Below are 24,704 nucleotides of genomic sequence, written 5' to 3'. Positions count from 1 at the left end.
TGTATTAAAGAACCTATTGTATATTTCAAACAGCAACACGCAAGTGTCTTGCTCATTCTTCTTGTGATGAATAAGTGATGGAATAAAAAATGTATGACCATTCAAAGGTGTTTATATTATGTTCATGTAACTAAAAATTTATTTATATTAGGTAAGTATAAATAAATTGTTAGTTTCGTGAACTGTAGGCTAACGTTGTTTTGCTATATAAATAAATATCGCTTCTATATTAAGTTCATGTAAATTAAAACTATTTCTATTAAATTTATAAGCAAATGTTTTTTTTTCTATAAAAATTAATATCGCTATTAATAAATAGGGGTTGCTGGTAGAGGGATAAAAACTAATGACTCTAACGATATATTTTAATGCCTACTCATAAAATAGTAAAAAGAGAATTTTGAAAAACAAATTTCTGGGGTCCACTCTTATTACTTAAGGGCACGACAAACAGTTTACATCATATTAACAGACCTACAGAATATGGACAAAAAAAATCAGAAGAATCGGTCGAGTCATTTCGGAGGAGATTTGTTATAAACACTGTGGTACGAGAATTTTATTTATTTAAAAATATTATTAAATTTATTTTCGGTTTTATAACCGAAACTAAATATTCCTACAGCCAGTCTAAACGTCAACAACACATCAGAAATCATCAATCATAAAACGAATATATGGTTACAAGTTAAAACTGGACGAGGAAAAATCGTATCCAGTGGCGAGCCTTGAGTGAGGTCTAAGACCAGCACTGGATAGTCTAATCTTGATGTGAAATATCTTCTTTATGAAATAAATACAATACATAGAAAAAATAGTATACATAAAATAAATAAATATCTACAAACTAAATTAATAACTAGTCATTTAATTCATAATTTAACTAGTTTAATGTATCTTTACTCCAGCTCACAGATCTATATTTTTATCTTGTAATAAACATCCACTCTGCTAATGTATATACCTACTGTATTATAGTCATTACATAGAATAAAACAAAATCACCTTCGCTGTCTTTGTGCTTAAATCTTTAAAACTACGCAACGGATTTTAAAGCGGTTTTTTTTAAATAGATAGAGTGATTCTAGAGGAAGGTTTATGTTGTAGTAATAAGAAAAAAGACTAGGTAAACGGAGAAAATATATTAAGATAGACTACTGACAATTAGGAATAGAAAGAAGGAATTTAAGTATCAAAAACAAGAATGTAATATAAAAGAACTATAAATTCAAATACAAATTTAGAATATAAAATACATATCTGATTAGCCAGTTACAACACTCCCCCTTAATTAGAAATGGTCAAAAAGCAAAAAAAAAAGGAATTACCTAAAAAATATAAATATATTTTTTAGGTAATTCCTTTTTTTTGGCAAATGCCAACCCTATACCTACTATGTGTTTGATAAAACATAAGCAGGCATGTCACTGCTTTTGAAATTTTCCAAAAATAAAATTTTATTACACATCTTGTTTATAAAGTAAAATATTATTATTATATTATATATAACACGAAAATATTATTATAAATAACATCACCAAAAAAAGTCCAAACTATCTAAAGAAAGGATTATGAAATAGCATCAGAAAAACAACGTTATCAGTACGATTTCAACAGTTTATACGTATATGGCATTAATACCCGGGCGCAGCCGGGGCGAGTAGCTATAAATTTATAAATTGTTGAAATAAACTACAAGGTAATGGTTCTACAGACAAATTCGCGAGCATCAGCTAGTATTATTATGAAAAGAGAGCGTCGGTTTTCACTTTTCGACTCTCCACTTTGGTGGGTTGTTCATGTTCGTTATAGCTATTATATAAAATAAGTATTAAGGTAATTTGAAGTGTAATCAATCAAAATCAAAAGGGAATATGCTATATATATAATTAATATATTGTTATTATTTCATCCGTAAGGACTTTGAATGACGTTGTACATAATTAATTATTGAGTTATTTAACAGCCATAGCAAAATCATATTAATTAATGTATGTACATTATTATTAAATTTGAAATTTTTAGACATGAAATAAAATTTGTAAATTTGAAATTAAATTCATAAATTGCTTTCTTTATTATACTTTGCTTATGTTGGCAACTTCAATGAAGAGAAATATTCCGGAGTTTAATGAGAAACTTAAAATATACACATCCTTGTAATGAATCAACTTGCTAAATGAGCGGTAGATAAATAAAAAGTAAGTATGACTGTTCAAAAGATTAATTGCAAGTAGTAAATAATACAGAATATTTGGGCCAATACAATGCAATATTAGTAAACCTGCATGTGTTCTACAGCAATACAAAATGGCTTATAGCTCAGTGCTTCATAACTCAAGGAGCAAAACACTAATTTTAAAAGGAAATAAATAAATAAACTTACTCGCTGTTACAGATACGAATACCAGAATTGTATAAATACTAATAATATTATATTGCATGTAATAAGAGATAGAGAAATAGCTATGAAAATGTGTAAAAAAAATATATAAATAAATATGTTTCACGTTGTACCAAATTATATTAAAAAAATTACAGTTTTTTTTAGTTTCCGTCATCTATCTAAATATCTATAACTCAAAGGTTAGTGACATAGTGATCTATCAACGCACAGCCCAAACCACTGGAAGGATCGGGCTGAAATTTAGCATGCAGGTAGATGTCATGACGTAGGCATCCGCTAAGAAAGGATTTTGATTAATTCTATCCCCAAGGGGATAAAATAGGGGATGAAAGTTTGTATGAAACTTTGTCAATTTTAAACCGATCGGGCTGAGACTTTGCATGCATAAAGCTACCATGATGTAGGCATCCCCTAAGAAAGGATTTTGATAAATTCCACCCCTAAGAGGATAAATTAACGTAAGCGAAGCCGCGGGCAAAAGCTAGTTATATTATAAATATGCTATGAAAGCTGAATAAATGGTCATTATTGTTGTTTCTTTTATTGAGGTTTTTAATTGTATGTTTTTTGTTGTATAATTAAGTTATGTATATATAATTTGTTTCTATTATTATATTGATTTATACATTTCTATGATTTATAAATGACAGATCCAATATGATTGCACCCTTGTTAGGTTTGACGGTTTTCTTATAACTTGTCAGTAATATTTCTAGCATAATATATCTCGCATTAGCTTCTTGGTTTCAAAAAGGATCGGATTTGTTAGATTTGCTTTACAGATTGTATTGATGTTGCATATATATTGTTAGGGTTCACATCGATATTGTCAAAAAAATTTATATTTTAAAAATATTAAAAGAAGGTAGTTTCATTATTACTCGGTATCGTTAAACTAGTTGCATATAACCCCCACTCATATCTTCTCTGTATAAAAGGAGGGTTTTTGTAAGCCGCGGCGCCCCTCCGATCGATCCCCCGTCCAATTCAAACGAGGATACGACGAGCCTGAGCCGAGGTTCGAACCCCTAGTGGTGCCCTCAGACTAAAGTCGTATCCGTCAGGCTGGAGTTGGCCTTCAGCCGCTCCATAAGTCCTTCCGCGGGTTTGGAGTGCCATCTGCACTCGCCCCCTAACGTCCGGTGAAGCTGTAAAGGCCAGCTACGGCCAACAGCATTAGAGTAGTCCGAAAAAAAAAAGCTACGACATTCGGTCTTTGAGCACAGGATGTGCCGGTTGTATTTTTAATGCTAAAGTGAATTGTGTTAGAGACATATTTAAGTTAATGCTATATAGTTGTTATTTTATTATAATACATACTTTTACTAGTACATAGAGTTGATATTTCTTATAATATTACGTATTCAAAAACGTAAGTATATAAATATCAGTTGATTAGTATATATTTACTTTTAACTTTACTTCTTTTTCTAGCGGAGTACAAAATTTGTATTCATGAGTATGATTGTTTTGTATTGTATCGGTCTGGGTGTTTTCTATGTATATTATGTACGTATTTAAAAAACTGTATGCAAGTATTTATATTTGCGTTAGTATCTCGTAACACAAGCTGCTTAGCATGAGACTAGGTTGCGTTGTTAGAATTATCCAGGGGATATTATTATAACACAAGCTGCTTAGCATGAGACTGGGTTGCGTTGTTAGAATTATACAATATTATTATAACACAAGCTGTTTTGTATGAGATCGGTTGCGTTGTTAGATATTATCCAGTATTATTATAACACAAGCTGCTTATGAGACTGCGTTGTTTATATTATACAGGGGATATTATTATAACACAAGCTGCTTAGCATGAGACTGGGTTGCGTTGTTAGAATTATCCAGGGGATATTATTATAACACAAGCTGCTTAGCATGAGACTGGGTTGCGTTGTTGGAATTATCCAGGGGATATTATTATAACACAAGCTGCTTAGCATGAGACTGGGTTGCGTTGTTAGAATTATCCAGGGGATATTATTATAACACAAGCTGCTTAGCATGAGACTGGGTTGCGTTGTTAGAATTATCCAGGGGATATTATTATAACACAAGCTGCTTAGCATGAGACTGGGTTGCGTTGTTAGAATTATCCAGGGGATATTATTATAACACAAGCTGCTTAGCATGAGACTGGGTTGCATTGTTACAATTATCCAGGGGATTATTATTATAACACAAGCTGCTTAGCATGAGACTGGGTTGCGTTGTTAGAATTATCCAGGGGATATTATTATACTAGCTGTGCTCGCTGTTTCACCCGCATGAAATTTATAGCCTATGTATTCTTCTGATGTATATGCTACATCACTGCAAAGTTTCAACAAAATACTTTCAGTAGTTTCTGCGTGAAAGAGTAACAAACATCCATCAATACTCACAAAATTTCGCATTTATAATATTACTAGCTTTTGCCCGCGGCTTCGCTCACGTCAATTTCTCCCCTTAGGGGTGGAATTTATTAAAATCCTTTCTTAAGGGATGCCTACGTCAGAACAATTACCTGCATGCCAAATTTCAGCCCGATCCGTCCAGTGCTTTGGGCTGTGCGTTGATAGATTACTACGTCAGTTACCTTTGAGTTATATATATTTAGATTTCTTATTAGCATAGTAGATTTATGCATGCAAAGTTTCAGCCCGATCGGTTTAAAATTTACCAAGTTTCATATAAACTTTCATCTCCTATTTTATCCCTTTGGGAGTAGAATTAATCCAAATCCTTTCTTAGCGGATGCCTACGTCATAACATCTACCTACATGCCAAATTTCAGCCCGATCCGTCCAGTGGTTTGGGCTGTGCGTTGATAGATCACTACGTCAGTCACCTTTGAGTTATATACATATATTTTGATTAAGATTATTATATATATCTATATATAGTACAAGCTGTTTTAAATTACATAATGCAGAAATACATATTTTCATATGTATTTCTTGACAATTTGAGAATATTAAAATAGCATTCGAGTATTAAAATGTATGAATGTATAATATTATATTATATTTATATGTATAAATATATAATCAAGTACATATAACGGATGAGAAATAAAATGAAGCAACATCTAAAAATCGTGTCTCTTTGTTCGCATTTCATTTTCACGAATATCTTCAAAGTGAATAGATACACGGCTTTCTATTTTACTTTACTAGATAATTTAAAGGAATGTTTCAATTTTGTATGAAAATTTGTTTGCTATTCAGACCTGAGTTAACGAGCTCCTGTTCTGATTACATTGAATAAAAGAATAATATAAGATACGCATTTTTTCTCTACCAGCTGTTCCCGAGACTTCGTCTGTTTGGAATGAAACTTTATTTTTCTAAAATAAAATATTTTTTTTAAATAAAAGTAGCCAACTCATTATTGTATTAGATACCTGCAAAAAATCCTCCATTTTAGAGAGCCGGAGCAAACAGACAGACAGACGTCTGTTTCTCTCTAAAAAATCTCTAAAAAATAAAAAATCTCTCTCTAAAAAATTGTAAAAAAAATTGTTTTGGTGTATATACCGTACTTATATTCATATGCATGTAGTGAAAAACGGTTATTTTAATATTACAAACAGACACTCCAATTTTATTTATATGTATAGATAACTGTGTAATGACAAAATGTTATAGAATTCAAATATAAAATTAAATCAAAGAATTACACTAGAAACAATTCATATTATAATTTTACATTTTTTGTTCACTAAGATAATATTCTAAGGTAATATACAAAAACAAAAGCAAATACGTTATTCAAATATAACTAATCCATCTAATATAACTTATATTCTGCTAGAATCAAACCTGCAATCATTGCAGCTGAAACTAATCGTTAAGTCAAGAATATGTTTATTTTTTTTAATTTACGTATATAAATCTAAAAGCAGTATAAAATTTAAAAAACCGATACCTTTTTACTAAATTATGGTTCACTTAATGATAATAATGGGTTTAATTTTGCGATGTAGCTACGACAGATCGACTATCCCCCTACCCGTGTTTGTGAGAGCCTACCTTAACTAGGTCATTGCACATAGAATAAAAACATAACCAACAATACTTGGGTATATTTATTATTACTATTAAAAAACGTATATGACACAGTAATACTATATTTTTTAAAATAAAATATCCGGATAGTGAATCCTGATAAAAATAGAAATACACTCGAAGTGGCAGTCAATAATTGAGTGGTATTCAGTATAACTGTAGATTGTCACTTGTTGGTTTTAATAGTAATATTTTAATATATCACTAAATACGGCATGCAAATTTCTAAAGTTTTAAACTTTTAAATGCCTCAAATTACAATATTAATTAAATAATTTAAAGATTTAAAGAATTTATTTAAAACAAAACAATGTTATAACAATAACATGTTAAACGTAAACAACTACATTAGTATATGAAAACTGTGCTGCAGTTATTTGCATCCATCTCCAGAGCATTGTATACAATTTAAATAAAAACAAATGAAAATAAATGAATATTACTACTTCAAAATTATATAACTAATGTATTCAAAATTATATTTTCTAATCTTCAATATAATTTTTTACGTTGTATAGTATTTTTTATGTACATTGTATTGAGAGAAAATATGTTGAGAAACTCTTTTAATATTAATATAATCCGTAATTAGTTTCTATTCTTTTATTAAAAATATAAAACAAAATACGTTATATACATATAAGGTGAAACCTATGGTCTACGATTATGTTGTACTGTTACTATTAAAACATTTATTCTACAAATTAATTGTTTATATATCTAAATATATATAACTCAAAGATGACTGACATAGTGGTCATCTATCAATGAACGGCCCAAACCACGTCCAGTCTCACGATAGGGCTGAAATTTGGCTTGCAGGTAGATCTTATGCCGTAGGCATCCGCTAAGAAAGGATTTTGATTAATTCTACCCCCAAGGGGATAAAATAGGGGATGAAAGTTTGTATGAAACTTTGTCAGTATTAAACCCATTGGGCTGAGAATTTGCATGCATAAAGCTACTATGACGTAGGCGTCCCCTAAGAAAGGATTTTGAAAAAGAATCAAATAATAGAATATAAGGTTAGAAAAGGAAAGAAACATAAGATAGAAGGAGAAAAGATAAGAAACATAATAATAATAATAACAATATCCCTGAACAGTTCTCATAGCATCATTTGTTCCTAAGGTAACAAGAGCTAGGTGCTGGACAACTGACATAAATATTAAGATTTATTTTTTCTAAATACATACATAATATATATAGAAAAAATAATCATACTTATGAATACAAGTGTTTGTACCATACAAGGAATCGAACCTCAGAACTAAAACTGTGTGCTTAACCGTTATACCACCGAGGCAGTTTATAATTACACATGACCTATTTTCCATAGACACATTACCGAGTCTGAATACGAAACGACCGACATATCTGTTCGTGGTTTAGTCTATGCTTTTAGCAAGGCAAGCCTCAGCTAGAATCAATACTCGGTGAACGACCCGGCTCCGCCAGGGGTAAAAATAATGCCAAGGCCAGTATTGTCATAGATCAGGTGAATCTTGGCTAATAATACAGTTCGCGTGATGGCCCTTGACATACTAGTAGACTAAAACAGTCCCAATTGTTTAGAATAGCTATGTGACCCGACATCCAATGATACGACGAGATATTTCAGTTGAGTTTATTTTCACCGAGATGTTAAGTGTATTGAAACCTTATAAGAATAGAATTCTTATAACAAAATCAACAAATATCTTCACACAAACACACAAACACACCTAATCACGCTCACATACTCTCACATACACACACACACACACATTATACTACTATATATATATTCAAACTAACACATGGATACTAATACAAACATACCGCTTGTAAACTTATTATTATTTTTTATACTAATAAGTAACTTTTGCTTTAGTTTATAATATTAGTTATCTAATGTTTTAAATAATCTAAAAAAAATGACAATGTATATGGAGGAGCGGGATGTACCTGACACAAGCATTTCTATACTTACCAGGTCATCCCAACACTATGTTATTGTAACCGAATAGTTTTTTAATGAAATAAACATTTTTAATTTCTTTTTTAATTTTCTTTTTCAGAATTGAATATAAAATTCTTTATTCAACTAAACTTGAATTAAGTTTAAATTCAAGTTTATTTGAATAAAGAATTTTCGAACTAGAAATTAAGAACTTATTTTTTTAATCCCCAGCTGATTCGGAAAGCTGTCTCATCACAAGAAGAACGTGCAAGATGCTCTGATACTCTTTTAAATAATTATTGTTTTTACATTTTTGAGTTGAAACATGAGTGATCTATCAATTACATGAGACATTAAATACACAACTAACTAGATAAATAACTGAATAAGAATTAATAGTTCGTTGTGGTTAAAGCAGACTATCAAACATAGCTACATCAATATTAGAATTGCTAAAGCGTCTGAATCTCTAATTGTGTTCTGGACTATAGAGATGACATTCTAATATCATTTGACTTTAATATAGAGCATATTAAGGAAATTAACATAGCTTATCTAATTTTTTAGATAAATGTAAAAAAGAGAGGTCGAGGTCATATCTACAGTCTGATAGACAGACTTAGTTATAAAAAAAATTAAAGTCTGGTAACTTAATAATACAAATAACATATGACAAAACAATAAAACGAAACATTAGCGCGTTTTAATTTTGTTGCAGCGCCATCTATTTACGTTGCATGCAAACAATACCATTCTATGAATTACTATCTATTTTAACTCTAACAGAATCCGTTAAATAATCCTCTTCAAATATAAATTCTCTTTTTGTATGTACGTCACAAAACACTCCATAAATGCCTACATCGATGTGCATGGCGTTTTAATTGGCGTTGGAGTAAAGTTTATTGCTGCATCCGTCTACACTGGCTGGACGTTGATTGGCATCCAGTTAATTAACAACAGCTACCACTTTTTTTACTTCACCCGCATGACTTATCGCACGAGATTCTAGCCTTCCCTTGGGTTTACGGGAAAATCCATTATAAGTAATTTACAGAAACTCAAAACGCTTTATCTTACTAATTACACATGCGAACGTATATATGTATGGATAGATGTATCCATCAGGCTATATTTTTTTATACTACGATAATGACAAACAAGCATACGGCTCATCTGATGGTAAATGGTTACCGTACCCTATAGACGCCTACGTGTTACGTACACATTGCCGACCCTTAAGAAACTTTAATACATTCTTCTTGAAAAATTATAATCCAAAAGTATGGATGGATGTTTGTTACTCTTTCACGCGAAAATTACTAAACAGATTTTGATAAAACTTTACAATAATATATCTTATACATCAGAATAACATATAAGCTATAAGTTAAAAAGATATTATGTAAATTGGGTGAAATATAATGTTAAATGTTAAGTAATGCGGACGAAGTTGCGCGAAGTAGCTAGTATAACATAAAAACTGAAGAAAATTTCAATAACACGCTTTAAAAGTCGCTGCCAAGTTTTTATTCAAAGACGTATTAGTCTTCAGCTAAACTTGACCTAAATCTGAAGCTCATATTGTAACAACGGCGTCATGGAGTCTACATGGAAACCTTGACTTTCATGGAACTTGGCAGTCTACTGTTGGCAGAATACTAGACTTGTTGCTACATATACGTGTATACATATATATTTTACTTGGTCGATACCCATTCGAAAATAGACAAGTGTAGAAAGATTACATAACCTCATTTTGCACTGGTCTCTGATAACTATGATTGATTTACCATAATCATCATAATCATCAACCCACCTCAGTCCACTGCTGGACATAGGCCTCTCCCAATGCACGCCACTGGGCACGATCTTCAGACCTTCTCTTCCAATTTCTATCCGCAACCCTACGTATGTTGTCGCTCTACCTAGGCGTCATACACTACGTTTGCCAATTCGCTTAATATTGTTACTTTTTTATAGCATAGGGGACAACTTGCTGTTCCAACTTGCAGTTCACCTGATGGTAAGTAATTGCCGCAGCCTATGAATACCCGCAAAACTAGGGGAATTCTAAGTGTCTCTTTTCTTGTACGATTTAATATTATATCGAAAATACAATTGATGGAAGATAATTAAAAATATGACTATTCGAAAGTGCTTACATTAAGTTTATTTGTATAAATATTATTTCTATTTCTATTAGGATAGCGTTCTTCTTTTTTTTTATTTTTAAATACAATTTTCCACAGACATATTCGTCCGTGCCTTTTTTAATTTACTTTAATATTATTATATTTATTTAATTTCCACTTTTGTACAACTCCAGCCGAGATGTTACAATTTGCCTAACAGTGACACCGAGGCAGACCTTATCCGTCTGGCCCAGAACCACCGCTGGCCGGCCGGGTGAGTTGACAACATGCAGTGTCACCCATCTTTATTAGGAGGATTAGATTTACCAATATGCATATACAATTTTATAAATCTTCGTTCTTCTTAGCACTCGATGGAAGCACGTGTGATTGGGAGAGAAACTCCGAATATATCTCGACACTTATTTCATGTTTTACAGACTCATGTGCTATGTCGCCGACATTACTCAGGTAGGTCTATTAGAGACTTATATATATGTTAAACGTACCATCAGTTCGGAGTGCTTTCGAGCTAAGATTAATTGACAAGAAACTCAGCTCTTATCCTTTTCAAATGACTAAATTAGGGAGAATATAGCGGCCATAAGGATATGCTATTGAATTTTTATGAAAGGAAAAATTTTATTACGGAATAAATGTATTCATAGAATTGACTCAATGATAACTTGCTGATGAAATGTCTGTGATATTATTCATATCTATACGCAACCGTACTATCAGGTAGACTGTTAGCATATATGCCATTTGCCAAAATATTTTAGTTTTCTTTTATACTGGGGCACTTCACACAACGTCATCTAGTTCCAATGTAAGCAGAGCTAGTTATGTTTTTTCTTTGCAAATATATACATAACTAGCTTTTGTCCGCAGTTTCACTCGCGTTAATTTATTCTCTTAGCGGTGGAATTCATTAAATTCCTTTGTTAGGGGATGCCTACGTCATAGTAGCTTTATGCATGCAAAGTCTCAGCCCGATCGGTTTGAAATTGACAAAGTTTCATACAAAATTTCATCCCCTATTTTATCCCTTTGGGGGTAGAATTAATCAAAATCCTTTGTTCGGATGTCTACGTCATAACATCTACCTGCATGCCAAATTTCAGCCCGATCAGTCCAATGGTTTGGGCTGTGCGTTGATAGGTCACTATGTCAGTCACTTTTGAGTTATATATATTTAGATATACATAGACAAAACGTACACCATTACAAACTCATGAATAAAAATGTTTTTACTGTGCAAGGAATCGAACCCGCGACCATCGAAAGTAAAGCGGTGCGCTAAACCATTAGACCGTCAGTTTTTTTTATTTAAAGTTGACGGCGTCGTACCGTCAAATTTGAATAAAAAAAAACTGACGGAAGGTAACATTGGTGAAGTAAATTGGGGTAACATAAATTGGTCCTAGTAAGTCCTATTTACTCGTACCTTCGAGTTATCCGTGCCAAATATAACGAAGATGAAGGTTGCATGCAGATGCCGTTTCATGAATACTACATGGCAATCAAAATTGGGTCAAGTTTGGTTAGATTCTCATATAGGTCATAGGGGAGTTGACTTACATAACCTATCGCAAATTGACTCGGTCAAAGAGATATTTCTAACTCAAAGTCAAATTATTTAAATCATGAAGGACACTTTTGACCACCTATGCATTCATTATTCAATACTCCCTAACGTTCTATTTAATAATAATAATATATCGGATAGATCAAATACATTTTTTTATTGCATTATATATTACTAACGGCGCTTCTTAGTCTGCATCACACTTATCATTATATATTGTCTAATTTACATAATACCTTTTTAAATTATAGCCTATGTGTTATTTTGATATATAAGCTATATTACTGTAAAGTTTCATCAAAATCCATTCAGTAGTTTTTGTGTGAAAGACTATAATAAACATCCATCCATACTCACAAACTTTCAAAATCAAAATTCAAAAATCGTTTATTTATTATGACGTCTTTGCCGCTTATGAACATTAATATTTTTATATCGCATATATAATATTAATAAGATTATGTGAACCAAAGAAGGTGGAGCGACGATATACGTAAGGTTACCACCGGTAATAGAATAGAATAGAATAGAAAATCATTTATTCAAATAAATTTAATTTAAGCACTTTTGAATAGTCTACTAATAATAACTGAAAGCGAAAGGCCGACGAATATGCGGAGTAACGTACCTTGGGAGAGACCTATGTCCAGCTGTGGACTGCAATGAGCTGATGACGACTCGTAAAGCAAACACCTAACACCCATTTTTTTTTAATTGTACAGACAGAAGAGTATTAAATTTTGCACGATAACAGTTTATATATAGAAGAAGTACAGACAGACAGTACAGTGCTAATACTTTTATAAAATTATATATATTCTTTATTGTAACTTTAAATACAGTAGTAAACTTAAATACAGTGGACCCGCGGTAATCCGGCCCCCCTTGTAATCCGACATTGTCTATTATTTGTTATTGAATATTACTTTGACAATATACTTCAGAGTGCATATACATACATACATATATAACATAGAATCTTATCACTGGATCTGTAATTTGTCGGATTACAAGATATTCTTCTGTAAAAAATTCCGGACTATAAGCAGAGGACCCTTAAGCAGCACTGTATAATCCGACAAATACGATGGTCCGACACTGCCCTGCAAAACGTTTGTCGGATAACCCGGGGTCCACTGTATATGTATATAATATAAAGAATCATCATTGGATCTATAATTTATTGGATTACAAGGTTCTCTTTTGTAAAAAAAATCGGACTATAAGGGGTCTTAGGCAGTACTCTATAATCCGACAAATTCGATAGTCCGACACTGCCCTGCAAAATGATTGTCGGACTACCGGGGGTCCACTGTATATACAAAGTGAGCAAAGGTGATATTATCTATTAAAGAGATCTCTACCAGTCAACCCAACAGTGAGGCATACCTATTAGTGAGTGGGTAACACTAGTGCAACTAACAATATAATGTTGAAATGTTCAAAATTTGAAAATAAACATTTAAAATTCAACATCAAAATTTTTTTTAATAATAATTCTTTTATTGGAACTAGAAACAAAAAAAATATATAATATTTTACAAAGTAGGGTAGTGTAACGATAACAGAAACATTAGTAAGTAATACTGTATCGTGGCTGTCAACGCCCACCTCCTTAAGACAGAGGCGTTAGCGTAGCAAATACAATAAATTTATATAATAAAAAGCAAAGCAAAGTCATGCATGATTACGTTTATAACAGTAACTTTTAGGAAGATTAAATCAATAAAAAAAATCATTACATATCCTACCATGTATTTGATACACACACGCATATATACTCTTTTGTTTATTGTTAAAGTCTGTAGTCAAATTGAGAATAGATTAATATTGTTTGTTTTTAATATTATTTGTCTATAGTCGAACGACTGTTAAATTATTTATGGTTAAATTTCGATCACTGGACGACCACCAGTATATATAAATCAATCCTCAATCTAAATTAATTCTGGTTAACTGCAATCAATTCGTCTGATTTAGCATTACATTTGCATATTGTATACAGAGACAAAAGCCAGATATTTCATTGAACAGAGTTCGAACCCGCGATCAGGTGATGCAATGTGTGTACTGTACAACAGAGGCAATCAATATTTATTATTATAGCAATATACGGGTATGCGACTGCTGTCATTAATGATCATGTACGGAAATAATTACACCTATGTCTATTACACTCTATGTTGTAGATTCAGAGTTAAAAGCATTGTTATAAAAATCAAAATCCGTTAACACATATCCAGCACTTACGACGATATTGATAATTAGTGCTTGCAAGACAGTTAAGTCGGTTATTACAGTTATATCATAAGTTGAGAAGTTTAATTTGAGTTTTGGATTTAATCTGCTACATGCGAGGCAATTCAAATTCGGTTTACAGTACAACACTATTGTATTAGTAGAGCTGAAGTACTTTAGTATATTTGTTTATTCTCTCAGACTCAGTAGTAAATCGTATTGGCTTCACACTTACATTTATTAAAGCGATCAATTTTTTTAATTAAGTACAGTTGATAATAAAATACAGAGCGTCTGGTCATCATATGCTATGCTGAATTATAATAGAATGAAAGAAAAATTATGAAAATATTTTTTGACAACCATTGAATTTTTAGACGCATATTCATATAACTGATAACTATATAATAAGAATGTATATATATCTAATAATAGTCTTTTTTTGAATAATTTCAGGACAATTCACGCAGCGCCATCTAGACCCAAGTTAAGCAAGCTAAATCTTGTATAGGAAGATAACTGATATAAATACATAGATTTTTTATTTTCGTAAATACATACATATTATACATAGAAAACAGCCAGACCGATACAAACAATCATACTCATAAATGTTTGTGCCGTGCGAGGAAAAGAACCCGCAACCATCGGAAGTAAGGCGTCATGTATGGTAGTCACAATATTCTCCCTACTCCCTATATTTTTTTTTATTTAATTAAAAAAAAATCTGCGCTCATTTGAAAAGAATAAGAGCTGAGTTCCTTGTCAGTTCTTAGCTTTGAAGACTACGAACTGATGGTAGATTTGACATAACTTATCATAAAAATCTCAAATAGACCTACCTGAATAAATATATTTTTTTATTAGATTTCGTTCAATTATTTCTTATTCTATACTTTGTTTTCTACGATACATTCCGTAGCTGCGTAGGTACGAGTATAAAACTCTGTAAAAAGAAAACATCAAGATCAACAAATCAATTTAGGAAGAAATGTGTTTTGTGTCTTAGTATAAAGTTTAACTGGAAGTTGTTGGGCCGTTGGGGCAGTTTGTTTGGGATCAAACACGCAACGGGTCGCTGTGCTTACGTTACAAAAAACAAATACCTATACACATCTTGTAAGAACTAAAAAGTAACCTGTATAGCATTAGCTGTTATAGTTTCTTTATGTATTAAAGACACTATAACAGCTATACAGGTACTAGTGGTAATGAAGCATACGGCTTATATGATGGTAAACGGTCACAGTAGCCTGTAGACGCCTGAAATATAGGGTTTAGCACATCGCTTTACGTCCGATGATCGCAGATTTGTTTCCTCGCACAATACTAACATTTGTATTCATGAGTATGCTTATTTGTATCGGCCTGGATGATTTCTATTAACAATATTTGTTTTACAAAAAAATATATTTATATCAGTTGTCTAGCAAGTACCCATAAAACAAGCTCTGTTTAACTTAGGACTAGATGGCGCTGTGTGAATAAAGCTTATTACAAAATTGAAGAATATTTACAAGATATTGATTAGTATAATATTTAAAATGTCCGCCTCTCTTCCACGTTGCAGTATCTAAAAGATGCATGTTATGTCTTTGAATTAAATCATTGTATACAATAATTGTGTAAAGCAACGTAAATAAATAAATGAATAAATTAATTGTCCAGGGACATTATTATTTAAATAGCATGTTACCTACCCATGATTTCGTTTGCTTTAGTAGATACAAACTCTTCTCTCTCTATTCTCAAGTTTCTGCTACATTTTTCATCGTAGCTGCGCTTCTATTGATCGCAATGTGATGTTGTATATGTACCTATAGTCTTCCAAGATAAATGAGCTATCCAACACTAAATCAATTTTCAAAATCTGTCTAGTAGATTCCGAGATTACTCCGAAAGTACTACCTACAACAAAATCAATTTTAGGTCTTTTTAGTATTAAAATACTAAGAGTAATTGCCAGTTTTGCTCGACTAAAGTAGATCCCGAACTGGACGGTAGGGGTAAAAAATATGAAGTGCACAAGACGCCGAGAGGTCCTATGTGAATAAATGATTATGATTTTGAGAAATTAAGTTCTCGTATGTTTACTTTCTCTAACAGTAAACTTGTAGACAACAACAAACAAACAAGTAGACTGGTATAGAACAGAATAGAATAGAAAGTAATTTAAACAAACAAACTTAAATTAAGCACTTTTGAATAGTCAACAATTTTTTTTATATCTACCGCTTATTCGGAAAGTCTCATCACAAGAAGAATAAACAAGAGACTTGTGTGTTGCTCTTTTAAACAATCCTTGTAAGTTCATATTTTACAAGTGGAAACGTGTGAATACAAACTATCAACCAGAACTAATTTATTTAGGATCAAATATAAAACACAATAAGATTAAATCAGTCGCAGTGATAGAGCAGACCAGTCCCTACGAGCAGCACTCGTTCACGAGTATGACGGATGAGCCAGCCATCACTGCACTCGACCATATTTTAGGGAGCCCCATTGGTGGTGGGCACCACCGGTGGAGCGATAAGACCGCCTTTTGTATTAGTTAAGGTATATCACCTATCAACCCCACGACCTTACGTTTTCCACGTACGCGCAAACTGACTCTACGCCTGCGCGAATTATCTATAATTATAGTTGACGTTTGTACTCTGTGCGATGAGTAATTACTTCTGCATTAATAGTTAGTCTGTGCTGAAGTGAAGCTATAATGAGCCGGCAACTTTTTTTTTAAATAGTAATTTGTATAGTACTGTTCAATTTCAAATATATTAAAGTACCGAAATATGATTTTTTTTTCACTTGGCCCGAGAACCCTATAAATGTATATTTAGTACTTATGTATTTGATGCTATAAAAAGTATAAAAAAACGAAACGAAGTCGCGGGAAAAGCTAGTAATCCTATAAATGTATAATAAACGTTTAATAAAGGTAGTGGATGCAGAAACACGGATTACTATCAATCATTCTCCGATTAAATGATTTGAATGATCAATCATGCAAAGTAATGCTACCGCTGCGATAGCACTGCTTTCTAGATAAAGTGTCATTTCCATTTATAATTTAACTAGCTAGCTGCCCAGGCATCGCTCGGATATTTCAACCAAATTACAAATTTCATTTTTTTTTAATATCTAAAATTTCAGAAATACGATTACTTAATTTCTTCCCGGGGCGAGCGGGTCTTCAAGAGGATTTTTCCCAAGTTAAAAAAAAGGAGGCTCCACTCTTCCAAATGCTTATTTATAAAAGAATGATAACTATGACTATTCAAAAGTACTTCAATTATGTTTATTTGTATAAATTATTTTCCATTCTATTCTATTCTATATATTTTAGGAGTATGTCATATATATAAGTGTGACGTAAGTATGACATGAATATGCACGAGTTGAAAAGACACTGTGTCTGTGTGCATGTGTGTTTTTGTGTGCGAATGTGTATGGTTCAATAATATTCATCTAACCTGTCCTCAGAAATCAATCTGTTGATAGATGAACACCGCGTGAAAATCCGTTTAATAAACATACGAGTGAAACCGCGGGCACAGCTAGAGAAATATAAACCTAATAACGTATCACAAAACTCTTTTACCTCCAAAACGAACGTAAAACACGCAGTTCCCTGTTAAAACAATGAAAAAGCTGACATGGGAAAACGTCGACATTTCCATATAAATAAATTGGTCGGAGCAAGTTTGAGGGTGGCGAAATTTGCGCCTCTAGAAATACGCCAAAATAGAAATTAACTACGAATACACTTCTGGTATGCTACATTTAATATTATATGTGGGTATATAATAATAATTATTGACGACCTCGGTGATCTAGCGGTTTATCACACCGCTTTAATTCCGATGGTGGAGGTTCGATTCCCCGCACGGTGCAAACATTTGTATTCATGAGTATGATTGTTTGTATCAGTGTGGGTGTTTTCTATGTATATTATGTATGTATTTATGAAAAAAAAAATCTATGTATTTGTATCAGTTATCTATTACCTATAACACAAGCTTGTGCTGGCTTAACTTGGGACTAGATGGCGCTGTGTGAATTATCCTCAGACTATTATTATTATTACAAAACGCATAAAACATTAAAAAGAGTCATAACAATGGTTACGACTTTGTTCTATGGGGGTGCTAAAATCAGATATAATAAAGTTAACAATAATAAATATAAAACACCTTTATAGGGATAGGATAGGGATTACCAATTAGTTATCGATATTTTGACAACGATGTCAAGTCTTTAATGATATCGACATATCGATGTTAAGTTTTCGATATTATCTACTGATAATTGTCATTTTTAAACTTTCGTATTTAATATAAATAACGGTATTTACCTAGTCAACGTCGAGTGAAGTAAATATCTTTTTGCCATAAAATAGTTCGTGTTAAGACCCGGTTAATAATATAAAAAATGAAAATAGTGAATCAAAATTAAGTAAAGTAAGATTTGTTTACCTGTTCATTTAAAACTAGCGGTACCCGCGACTTCGTCCGCGTGGAATTTAAATTTTTCTAAAATAAAAGTAGCCTAAGTTACTCGTTATTACATCAGCTACCTGCCAATAAAAGTCTCGTCAAAATCGGTCCAGCATTTCAGAGATTAGCCGGAACGAACAGACAGATAGACAGAAATTGTAAAAAATATTATTTTGGTGCATGTAATGTATTTATATTCATATGCATGTAAAAACGGTTATTTCAATATTACAAACAAATACTCCAATTTTATTTATATGTATTTATATGTATAGAGTATAGATTATGAAAACGGTTAATCTAAATGTAACGTAAAGTGAGATTTCACCAGTGATTCACACCTATTTATTAAAAAAAACAAAATCGCAGCTATCAAACAGTAATTGAAACTTAGGATATAAAAACGCAAAATGATAACCAATCACATAAGTCAACGGGAAACGTCGATCTGTGTAATATCGATATTTTTCATTCGATGTTTATCGTACATCGATACTAATTAAGGTTAATATCGATGTTTCTGTAATATCGAACATCCCTATTTAACAATGTAATAGAAATTAATTTACTCTACTAAAAGCAACCCTATAATGACGAGATCCCTAAAAGGGATTTTATTAATATTAAATCTGCGTAATATTATATTGGTTAATTTAATTTCTCAACTAAAAACGTTTCGACATGTATGTCATTAGGGTTCAAATTTATACTAAATTTCTTAAACGATATCATTATATTTTATATTAATTTTATTTATTTATTTATTTATTTATTTATTTATTTATTTATTTATTTACATGCTCTCGGTGAGTATTACAGTATAATACCAATGCACTCATCAAGGATTAAACTTACGCAATACATAGATTAATAGTAATAATAATTATAGTAACAATAACTGTTTTCTATATATACATGCATACATATATACATACATATACACATATATATATATATATATATATATATATATAACATATACACATACATACATACATATATATATAGAAAACAACAACTACAGAAATTACAATAACAATAATAATTTAGACAAGAATAATACCTATTCTAATATTGTGACTCCACAAAACTTGTTACCGCTCTGTGAAACTCTGGGGCAGTACAGTTAAATATGTCAAGTTGACAAATTACAGATACCTCATTAAGCAGACGAAGTGCTCTTGGGATTGGTGCATGATCAGCACCTGAGGTTCTGCACCGGGGCAGAGCAAATATTATATGTTTACGATCGCGTTTATTAATTTCTGGGACCTGAAAGCTGATCAGACCCAAGATATTTGGATCATATCTAATTCCCTTGATTATTTTATATATGAACTCCAGAAGTGATATGTTTCGTCTTACCTCAAGGGCATTATATCTCAACATACCTAACAAGAAGGTGCTCGGATATATATGAGGATAACCTACGCGATAACCATATTGTTTATGATATAACCATCTCATAAACTTTTTTTGTAATTGTTCAATCATCATTGAATATTTTGCCTCGTGTGGATTCCATATGATAGCATTACTTTCTAAAATACTCCTAACGTAAGCATTATACAAAATTTTGATAGCTTCAATACTATTCAGGTTTTGGGCCTGCCTCAGCACAAATCCTAGAGATCTGTATGCTCTGCGACACATCCCTACGATATGTTTACTAAAGGATAAATCCTCACTCATTAATACCCCTAAATCGCTAACAGAGTTAACTCTTGGTAAGCACGTGGAGCCTAGACAATAATTGAAATTAATAGGCTTTTTTAGTCTACTAAATGTTAATACTGAACATTTGTTAGTATTAAACATTAAGTTATTCTTCTCACTCCATTGTTTGACGCAATCAATATCTCGTTGGAGACGAATGCAGTCAGAGTAACTATTAATTTTAAAAAATAATTTGAGATCATCAGCAAATAATAGGCATCTTGCTGAAGTAACGGTCTCAGGCAAATCATTTATCATGATAAGAAACTCTAACGGTCCAAGGTTGGAGCCTTGGCTGACCCCAGAATGTGTGTAATAAGAATGAGAAATATGGCCACCATACTGAACATATTGTTTTCGATTTTTTAAATAGGACGCAAAAAATTTAAGTAGTGATGGGGTAAAACCGACAGATGCTAACTTTCTCAGAAGTATATCGTTATTTACCATATCAAATGCTTTTTTGTAATCTAAATAAATTGCATCAACTTGTGAGCCAAAATCAACAGCTGCAGTTGTATAGGTCCAGAATGACATCAAATTACTGGTAGTGGAACGTCCCTCCCTGAATCCGTGTTGAACGTCGGTGATTACACTCTTTGTTTGTTGAGCGATATAACGGTGTAAAATAGATTCAAACAACTTGCCAAACACTGACAAGATAGCTACTGGCCTATGGTCATTAACATTAGAAGCCGGTTGTTTTTTAGGAATGGGAACTACACGTGATATTTTCCATTCATCAGGATAGTAATTATTTTTTAAACATAAATTAAATATATGCAGTAAAGGAGTTGCCAAAACCGAACCGCAATCCTTCAATATATAAGGAGGAATACCATCCGGCCCAGCAGATCTTTTTGGCTTAAGCTTTTTGAGGGCTATGTTAATGTCCTGCGACAATATGCACTGTATGTGAATCCGATTATTACTATTTTCACTAGCTGCCGCCATCGCTTCATCTACATTCAATTTTGGTGGACTCTGAGCATATATTGAAAAAAATAGTTTGCAAATAATTGAGCACATTCATGTATCGGTACCGATCGTTCATTATGTAGAATACTGCTCACATTATCCCTATATCTACGTTTCGCCTTTATATATCGCCAAAACGCCGATGGGTCTTGTTTTATGTCGTTTTCAATTTTATACCTATAATTATCAAAATCCCTTTTTATATTAAGCTTAACTATTGCCCTAAAGTGTGAAAATAAGGCACGATAATTTTGTAATTTTGTAATTTTGTATTTAGTGTGATAAAACGACTTAGTTTTTATGTTGCGCTTAGTTTCAGTCGTGTACCACACAGGATAAGAATATCGAGATGGTACAGTCTGGCGCTTTTTCTTGGGACACAATCATCGACACAAGCATTAATAATATTGTAAAAAATATTCAATGCAAGTTGTGGATCACCTGTTTGTAACAAAGACCACCAGTCTATATTACCTAATTTTGAATATAAAGTTATAAAATCAGCTTTGTTAAAATCCCAGTCATTTACAGTACTCAACTTATCACAACATTGATTTTCACCATAATATTTAGTTTTTATGAAGAAACTAAGTGGCGGGTGATATTTGTCCATTGGCACTAAGCTGTCAATTTCATGAATCACTATCACCTGCCCCAATGATTTGCTAACTAAAACGAGGTCTAATGTACTTCCGTAGCTATTTTGTATACAATTTACTTGATCGAGATCACAGAGCGATAACAAATATTCATATCTATGATGCACCGCAAGGGATGCCGAATTAAAATTAAAATCTCCACATATTAAAATATTGGAGTACTTAAAACCAATACATTCAATCACCTTAAAGACTGCAAAATACTGAGCTTCAGACGCAGTCGGTGGTATGTATACGCACACAACCACAAATAATAAATTGTTATTACGATATAGGCCGCCACACACTAACTCACAATCGCAACCGGTTTTATTGTCTAGTTCGGTGTCTATTCCGCGAAGATCATATAAAGCTGGGGTCACAATAGCTACTCCGCCTCCGCGACTCTTTCCACTTCTGTCACATCGAAGTAAATTATATCCAGGTGCCACGACCTCCTTGTCCAAGATTCCGGGAAGTAACCACGTTTCAGTTATGAAAAACAGTTGGAATGTAGATGCTGCCATAGCCGACGAAAATTCATGAAGCTTGGTCCGCAACCCCCGAACGTTTTGGTAGTAGATTTTTAATAATCTGTTACGCTCGATATTCTTAGTTGTACTAGCCTTTATCTCCTCTTTTTTGGTTTCGTCTTTGAAACCACTCATTAAAGTTTGTGTTCGGCGGCCAATTAGTAGCAGTCATGAAGAAGTTGAACAGACTTTCGGGAACTGTTACTACAAATGATGCATAATGATCATGCTTTAGTGCAAGTTTTTCGACTGTATATGGTGCCTGTTCCGGATTTTTCTTCGCCATATATGCCTGAACCTGTTCAGCAGAAATATCATTTTTCAATGACCATATATGAATTTTCCTACGTTTTTCCACTGCACGTAAGTCATCATCCACCTCTCCAGTACCATGGTTCGCCGGCCTCCTATATTTTCTAGATCGTACCGTTGTCCATTCCGCTTCCGCTTGTGGACCATCGTTTGTCAGTGGAGCCACATCTTTTGGTCTAATAGTAGATGCGCTGATACCCGCCGAGTGGGGCGCTTGCATTGGCGGGGATGTATGCGTTGAAGTAGGGGCATGCATGACGTCAGAGTAATTGACACGAGTATTGTCGGATGGTTTGGAGCGGGGGTATTGGTTGCTCGTTGTCTGCGAGTTTGTACCTGTACAGGTGGTTGCGGTGGATGCTGCGGGGCGGGGGCGGTTGTCACTGCGTTGTTAGGTGATGGTATACGTTGCTGTGACGCATCAGCTGATACAAATCGAAATGAATGCTTACCCTCTTCCTGAGAAAGTTGGCGTTCTTGTAATCCATCTATTTTAGCCTCTAAACTCCTTAAAATTTCGCCCAAGGAGTTTAATTTTAACTCCAAAGGGAGAATAAATCCTTGGAGCACTTTCGTCACTTGTTCTATGGTTTTTTTATCCATTGTACTATTTATTAACTTAAAACAAAGCTTAAGCGCAGATCTACACGTCTTTCGGCTATGCTAATTTTATATTATTGATAATAAAATATATGTGTTATAATTTATGTTTAGACTTCTCATAAACTTGTATGAAAGGTCAATTATAATGGGTATAACAACCTAAAGAAGAGGTAGAATACTCAGGACACTAAAACTCAGTTTCACAAATAAAAAATTAAAAAATCTGGAAATAAATAAACATCTATACATATAAATAAAATTGGAGTGTATGTTTGTAATATTTAAATAATCGTTTTTTACTACATACATATAAATACGGTACATACACCAAAATAACATTTTTTACAATTTTCGTCTGTCTTGTATGCATGTAGTAAAAAATGGTTATTTCAATATTACAAACAGACACTCCAATTTTATTTATATGTATAGATGTGTAGACAAGAAATCAATACACAGTGGATTTTGAATAAACAATATTTTATTCTGAAGGCATTTAATAAGAAAATATGTACCAAATGAACTGCAACAAACGTGTTCTGAATAGACAAAGTCACGGTAAACATTATTATCATTATTACATAACATATGGTATGAAAATGATTTTCATCCTGGTTAGTCACAGGACAAGGTCGCGAGTAGAAACTACTTAGCTATACATAAATAGAATTTTTAAATAAATAAAAAAAGACAACTTTAATAAGGAAAGAAAAATACTTAGTACAAATTAGCCTTAATTTTTGGAGACTTAATTAAATAAATACGATCTGTTAAATTAAGATATTTACGCGGGAAACTGGCTTAGTTCCCTGTAGAAACGTTAATTTAAATCTATTTATAGTAAACAAACAAACTGTAATAATTATGTCTCAGAACAATTCACAGAGCGTCATCTAGTCCCAAGCTAAGCAGAGCTTGTGTTATAAGTACAAGACAGCTGATATAAATACATAGATCCATTTTTTTTGTATATACATACATTATATTACGATCTCGGTGGTCCAGCGATATAGCATACCGCTTTACGACCGATGGTCGCGGGTTCGATTCCTCGCACGGCACAAAC

The 24,704-nt window shown here is 32.6% G+C and overlaps 1 protein-coding gene across 1 annotated transcript in view; it reads right to left on the bottom strand.

The window, feature by feature from the left end:
* The window catches only part of LOC131845451 (uncharacterized), a 33,809-nt gene extending 11,092 nt beyond the window's left edge, over window positions 1–22,717 (bottom strand). The window contains exons 1-2 of the mRNA XM_059194516.1: window positions 22,397–22,717; window positions 21,414–21,558 (exon numbers count right to left, since the gene is read on the bottom strand). Coding sequence (XP_059050499.1) covers window positions 21,414–21,558; window positions 22,397–22,717 — 466 coding nt within the window. The remainder of the gene's footprint in view (window positions 1–21,413; window positions 21,559–22,396) is intronic.
* Window positions 22,718–24,704: the final 1,987 nt, after the last annotated feature.

This window comes from Achroia grisella, unplaced genomic scaffold, assembly GCF_030625045.1.
Source record: "Achroia grisella isolate CSIRO2021 unplaced genomic scaffold, CSIRO_AGI_Agris_v1 utg474, whole genome shotgun sequence".
NCBI lineage: Eukaryota > Metazoa > Arthropoda > Insecta > Lepidoptera > Pyralidae > Achroia > Achroia grisella.
This window is presented reverse-complemented; position numbering and strand designations above follow the sequence as displayed.